The sequence below is a fragment of the Salvelinus namaycush genome, chromosome 22, assembly GCF_016432855.1.
Source record: "Salvelinus namaycush isolate Seneca chromosome 22, SaNama_1.0, whole genome shotgun sequence".
In the NCBI taxonomy this organism is placed as follows: Eukaryota; Metazoa; Chordata; class Actinopteri; order Salmoniformes; family Salmonidae; genus Salvelinus; species Salvelinus namaycush.
In genome coordinates this window covers 20,731,403-20,738,143 of record NC_052328.1, presented here as the reverse complement: position 1 = coordinate 20,738,143, position 6,741 = coordinate 20,731,403, and the positions used below count along the sequence as shown (strand labels likewise).

Genomic DNA, 6,741 nt, shown 5'->3' with positions numbered 1-6,741 from the left:
TTCTTATTTTCCATAATTAGCTATTAATATTTGTAGTAATGTGGGCAATTTATGCAAAGGATTTTACCTCTCACCAGTCTCGCCATTACCAAAATTACATTATTGCAAGCAATTATTATATTAGCAAACAATTATTGTGAATCATCCTACCCTAACATATTTTACTCCTTCTCAACAGTTGTGGGATACACACACACCCACACACTCATACACACTCAACCCTTTCCCCCCATACAACCATAGGCTCACATTCTCAACAGTTGTACCATCCCAGAGCCCACCTCAAGAAAGGTCTTGATTTACGAATGCATATACATTCATAAATCATGTATATGCATTCGTATATATCATGTATATGCATTCTGAATCAGGGTTAGTTTGGCAGCTGGGGTGAAAGAGGAGCGATTACGATAGAGGAAACCAAGTCTAGATTTAACTTTAGTCTGCAGCTTTGATATGTGCTGAGAGAAGGACAGTGTACCGTCTAGCCATACTCCCAAGACACACCTGTGGGGAGAGGAGCTTTCTTCTTACCAAACCACATGACCTTTGTTTTGAAGGTGTTCACAACAAGGTTAAGGGTAGAGAAAGCTTTGTTGTAGAGTGTTTAACACAAAATCCGGGGAGGGGCCAGCTGGGTATAAGACTGTATCATCTGCATATAAATGGATTAGAGAGCTTCCTACTGCCTGAGCTATGTTGTTGATGTAAATTGAGAAGAGCGTGGGGCCTAGGATCGAGCCTTGGGTTACACCTTTGGTGACAAGCAGTGGCTGAGACAGCAGATGTTCTGACTTTATACACTGCACTCTTTGAGAGACGTGGTTAGCAAACCAGGCCAAAGAACCCTCAGAGACACCAATACTGCCTGCGGCTATGGAACTCTGACCTGTTCACCGGACGTGCTACCTGTTCCAGACCTGCTGTTTTCAACTCTCTAGAGACAGCAGGAGCGATAGAGATACTCTGAATGATCGGCTATGAAAAGCCAACTGACATTTACTCCTGAGGTGCTGACCTGTTGCACCCTCGACAACCACTATGATTATTATTATTTGACCCTGCTGGTCATCTATGAACATTTGAACATCTTGGCCATGTTCTGTTATAATCTCCACCCGGCACCGCCAGAAGAGGACTGGCCACCCCTCATAGCCTGGTTCAAATCAAATGTATTTATTTATATAGCCCTTCTTACATCAGCTGATATAGCAAAGTGCTGTACAGAAACCCAGCCTAAAACCACAAACAGTAAGCAATGCAGGTGCAGAAGCACGGTGGCTAGGAAAAACTCCCAAGAAAGGCCAAAACCTAGGAAGAAACCTCAATTGATTATTGACAAGTTTTTCCAACACTTTTTATAAACAGGGCAAAATAGAAATAGGCCTATAACAGTTAGGATCAGCTTGATCTCTTGATCTTTAAATAAAGGACAAACCATGGCTGCCTTCCCGGCAATGGGAACCTCCCCAGAGAGGAGAGACAGGTTTAAAAAGTTCAGAGATAGGCTTGGTGATTATAGAGGCAGCAACCTTAAAGAAGAAAGGGTCTAAAACATCTGATTCAGCTGTTTTTTGGGGTCAAGTTTAAGGAGCTCCTTTAGCACCTCGGACTCAGTGAACGCCTGCAGCGAGAAACTTTGTAGCGGGGCAGGGGAAACAGAGGGAGCGGCATCGGGGCTCGTCGCATTAGAAGGGGTGGGAAATTAGGAAATGTTGGAAGGGCAAAGAAGCAAGGCTGAGTCAAATAGGAATCCTGACTTAATGAAGTGGTGATTAAAGAGCTCAGCCATGTGCTTCTTGTCAGTAACAACCACATCATCAACTTTAAGGGACATGGGCAGATGTGAGGAGGAGAGTTTATTCTCCAAGTCTTTAACCGTTTTCCAGAACTTCCTGGGGTTAGACCTACAGAGGGAGAATTACTCCTTAAAGTAACTAACTTTGGCTTTTCGGATAGCTCGAGTGCACTTATTTCTCATTTGCCTGAACGAAAGCCAGTCAGCCTGAGTATGCGTGTGGCGAGGCTTTCGCCAAATGCAATTCTTGAGGTGGAGTAACTCTGCAAGATCACTGTCGAACCAGGGGCTAAACCTGTTTTAATTCTCATTTTCATTATGGGTGCGTGTTTGTTAACAATATCACTGAAAATATCAAAAAGAAGGCCCACGCGTCTTCGACAAAGGGGATCAAGCTGATTCTGAACCAATTTACAGAGGCCAGGTCATGAAGGAAGACTTGCTCATTAAAGGTTTTAAGCAAGCGCCTATGACAAATCAGGACAGGTTGTTTCACTGAGCAGCCATTACGAACACAGGCTGTAAAACAGTGATCATTAATTTCACATTTCCACAAACTTCAAAGTGTTTCCTTTCAAATGGTATTAAGAAAATGCATATCCTTGCTTCTGGTCCTGAGCTACAGGCAGTTAAATTTGGGTATTGCATTTTAGGCGAAAATTGATAAAAAAAAAGGTTTTGTTAACCCCGCGGGGGGCGGGACGGTTGAGTTAACGTAGGCTAATGTGATTAGCATGAGGTTGTAAGTAACAAAAAAAAAACAGGACATAGATATATCTGATATGCGCTGAAAGCTTGAATTCCTGTTAATCTAACTGCACTGTCCAATTTACAGTAGCTATTACAGTGAAATAATGCTATTGTTTAAGGAGAGTGCACAATTATAAACTTGAAAATGTATTAATAAACCAATTAGGCACATTTGGGCAGTCTTGATACAACATTTTGAACAGAAATGCAATGGTTCATTGGATCAGTCTAAACCTTTGCACATACACTTCTGCCATCTAGTGGCCAAAATCTAAATTGTGCCTTTGCTGGAATAATACATTATGGTCTTTCTCTTGCATTTCAAAGATGATGGTACAAAAAAGATATATATGCATGTTTTTGCTCTGTATTATCTTTTACCAGATCTAATGTGTTATATTCTCCTACATTTACCCTGTCTCAGTAATGACCAACACATCTGGATTGGAGCTGCGAACCCACACTTTCAATTTATCCATTTTAGGTAATACGCTTCTAGTGTTAACGTGCAGAAAACCCAGGCTTTTATGAAAGCAGAAATCAGTGAAACAGATATCAGAGCACACGTCAGAATTGGGCCTAGCTACGTTAGATGGGCCAGGGTGTACATGCACATTTCCAGATATCATCAACAGTAATACAATCAAGGAACGGCAGAGGACAGGGAGAGCTCTGCAGTGTTGATTTATGACATTTGAGTGTGCATTAGATGGCAACAAGATCATATCTGTATAATGCACGGCTCCATGTCACAAGGATCTGTACACAATTCCTGGAAGCTGAAAATGTCCTAGTTCTTCCATGGCCTGCATACCCACCAGTGACCCATTGAGCATGTGTGGTATGCTCTGGATCGATGTGTACGACAGTGTGTTCCAGTTCCCGCCATTGACGAGGAGTGTGATAACATTCCACAATCAACAACCTGATCAACTCTATGCGAAGGAGATGTGTCGCACTGCATGAGGCAAATGGTGGTCACACGAGATACTGACTGGTTTTCTGATCCACGCCCCTACCTTTTTAAAATATATCAGTGACCAACATATTCATATCTGTATCCCCAGTCATGTGAAATCCTTAGATTAGGGCCGAATTAATTTATTTTAATTGACTGATTTCTTTATATGAACTGTAGCTTGATTTGATTTTTAACTAAAATCTTTGAAATTGTTGCCTGTTGCATTTATATTTTTGTTCAGTATAATTAGGATTTTGTGCAAAAAGGTTCACTTGACTGGTAGCTTAACAGGTAGAGTAGGGAACTATGGCACATTCAGGGTTGTCAGGGTAAGAGGTTGAATCCTGTCTAATGCATGCTATTTAGATTTGTTTTTATGTGAAACTACATTTTCTGCACTGTTGAACATTTAGTATAGCATAAGCTTCTGTCTTCAGCATCCTAAATACTGCCATAGATTCCGTTTTTGAAAAATAGTAAACTTGAAGGCAAAAAAGTGCAGCATGATTTAAGATTCTAACCTGATATTCCAACTCATTATTTAAAAGATAATCAACAGGAACTATGCATTCTATTGAAAATAATGAACAACGTGGAAGGTGTGTTCCATGACACACAGAGTTGCATTAATTTTTAGAGAACATATAGAAGCCCGAGTTGATTATCTCTTTTATACCATGGCTATAATTGAACACATTTGCCACTAGAAATGTGTTCATTTGCTGGTAGAAATGTGTTCAACATCCACTGAACTAGCTAGCAAGTTAACTAGATAGCTACAGTAGTTGCTGTGGTAACCAAACAAACGGACTTGCTACTTTAGCTAACAAAACCATCAGTCCTAGTTTGCTATTATGAATATCAAATTCAACAATACACATAATGTTTTCAATTCAACATTTGCTTTAAAAAGCAGCTCAAACAAAACATGTAATAATTAACTTTAGCCGTTAGATTCTAATGTGCCAATATACTGTGTGTTATTTAAGCAATAAGGCACGAGGGGTTGTGGTATATGGCCAATATACCACTGCTAAGGGTTGTTCTTCCGCAGGAGTGCCTAGATACAGCCCTTAGCCGTGGTATATTGGCCATATACCACAAACCCCCGAGGTGTCTTATTGTTATTATAAACTGGTTACCAACGTCATTAGAGCAATAAAAATAAATGTTTTGTCATACCCTGCTCGAACCACCCAGTTTATATAGGGAAATAATGCACGCCCTAGAATGCCCTTCAAGCCAATAAGAAACAAGTTTTCAACAATGCCATGGTTAAAAAACGCTACTAACGGAATTGACTTTCCGCTGCGCCATGGAGTTTTGCTGAAAACAGAGCAGAAAAACATCTCTATATGATAATCACACGCTGCTATAGCTGACCAGCAGATGTCACTAATCTGCATTGTGAACAGATAATGAAACTCCGAGTAATTAACCGTTTTTCGGAACAATTTGGTGAAAGCGCCAAAGCCTTCAGAAAGTCTCGATTTCCAATACTAATTTCAGGCGTTGTGAGGGCTGTCCTTGGGGCCACCTGCCTTGGGGCCAATGAGGAGCTGATGAGCAAAGGCATATCGGCCCAATGTGGGCAGCCTACATGGGTCCAGTGTTTTAACCTGCATTGAGCCCACATCGTGGCAATATGGGCATGTTTGCTGGGAAAAGATGGGCTTATTTTAGGCAAAGTGAGGGCTGCCTGATATGGGCTGCCCACATTGGGTTACACTGGGCCAATGCCTTGGGGGCCAATGTGAGGCTGATGAGCAAAGGCGCATCGGATTTGCCAAATGTGGGAAGCCTAGTGGGGCCAATATTGTAGCCTACATTGGGCCCACATCATGTTTGCTGGGGTACTACTCTGCTACAGACCACCAAGGATTGTGACAGTGATGTGCTGCTTACACAGTTTAGTTTACATATTACAGTTTATTCTATTAAACATTGTGTTCGGTTGGAGGGGACTCTAAATGTTTGATTGAATAATTAAATGGTCCTTGTATGGAACCACAAATTCCATGTCTAAAGTAATTACATGAGTTGTTATTGCCTAAAGGAGTTTCATATAGGCTGGTCTAATGACAAAACGACAGGATGGGTGTTTTTGGGGATGCCCAAACTAGCACTCTAATCTAACAACCTTGTAAATCAGATCCCTAGCCAGATTGAGTTTCACTGGGCTGCGTCAGCCTCTCGGATCAAAGGGCGTTCCAGAAGCTTTGTGTTGATGATTGTAACGGTGAGAATTTAACAATTGGGGCAGTCAGTGATGCACAGTCGCGGTTACAGTCTGGAGCGCACACCGAGTTTCTCTGCAGCATGACGGCCTGCGTCCCCAAAGAGGAAGGGCTGCTCTAATTGGTTTGTCAATGAAGGATCATCAATAGTTCCCAACTTCCCTGGAGGTTCAGGGTCTCTGTATGTGGACCAGTGCTGCTCGGATTTATCAACCGCCGGCTCGACTGTTTTAAACACCGATTTAAATCTCCTCCTCTCAGCACCTTCCGAAATAAACACGTGGATTACAAAGGGATCCTTCTCCATACGCACAGCGGAGCCTCGTTTATCCATTGTAAACAACGGAATTCTGACCGTAAATATCGGAATTGTGTTTTTCGAGGGGAAACAACTGTGAAGTCTCCGCAGATTTCATCATGAGCGACCTGGAAGAGGACTTTGCCAAGATTTTAATGTTGAAGGAGGACAGGATACGGGACTTGGAGAGGCGTCTGGCGGACAGGGAGGACGAGATCCAAGAATTGAAGAGGAAACTGCACAAATGTCAGTCCGTATTGCCCAGCGCTCAACTTATAGGACCGAGGACCAGGACTCGGGCGCAAGGCATCTCGGCGGAGCCTCAAAACTACCAAGACCTGTCGAGACAAGCCTTTCGGAAATATGTCAAATCCGACTGGTAAGAGAGTTTAAAGTGGTTGTTATTGGTGTCGATTTATTTAGGGTTTATATACGGCAAAACAAGTCTATTTATTCATCGTGTGCAATTGATGGGGTATAGAAAAAACTGAACAAATGTAGCCTAATGGTAAGGGTTGCATTTAGACTAGCCTACTTGAAACAGATAGGTAGACATGAGTGTGATGTCAGCCCATTGGATGTCAATCATTCACAATCACAACAGGGCTGAGCCCTCCTACTGTGGAGATGGAGACGCGCTTCCGTGAATGGGATAGCGCGAGCGCGTTCATTCTTGGGGCGGATGGCGTAGCGCCAA

The 6,741-nt window shown here is 42.3% G+C and overlaps 1 protein-coding gene across 1 annotated transcript in view; it reads left to right on the top strand.

Moving 5' to 3' along the window:
• The first annotated feature begins 5,745 nt into the window (after nucleotides 1–5,745).
• The window catches only part of LOC120017651 (cGMP-dependent protein kinase 1-like), a 168,208-nt gene continuing 167,212 nt past the window's right edge, over nucleotides 5,746–6,741 (top strand). Inside the window, exon 1 of the mRNA XM_038960558.1 lies at nucleotides 5,746–6,423. Within this exon, the coding sequence (XP_038816486.1) occupies nucleotides 6,164–6,423 (260 nt within the window). The 5' untranslated portion in view covers nucleotides 5,746–6,163. The remainder of the gene's footprint in view (nucleotides 6,424–6,741) is intronic.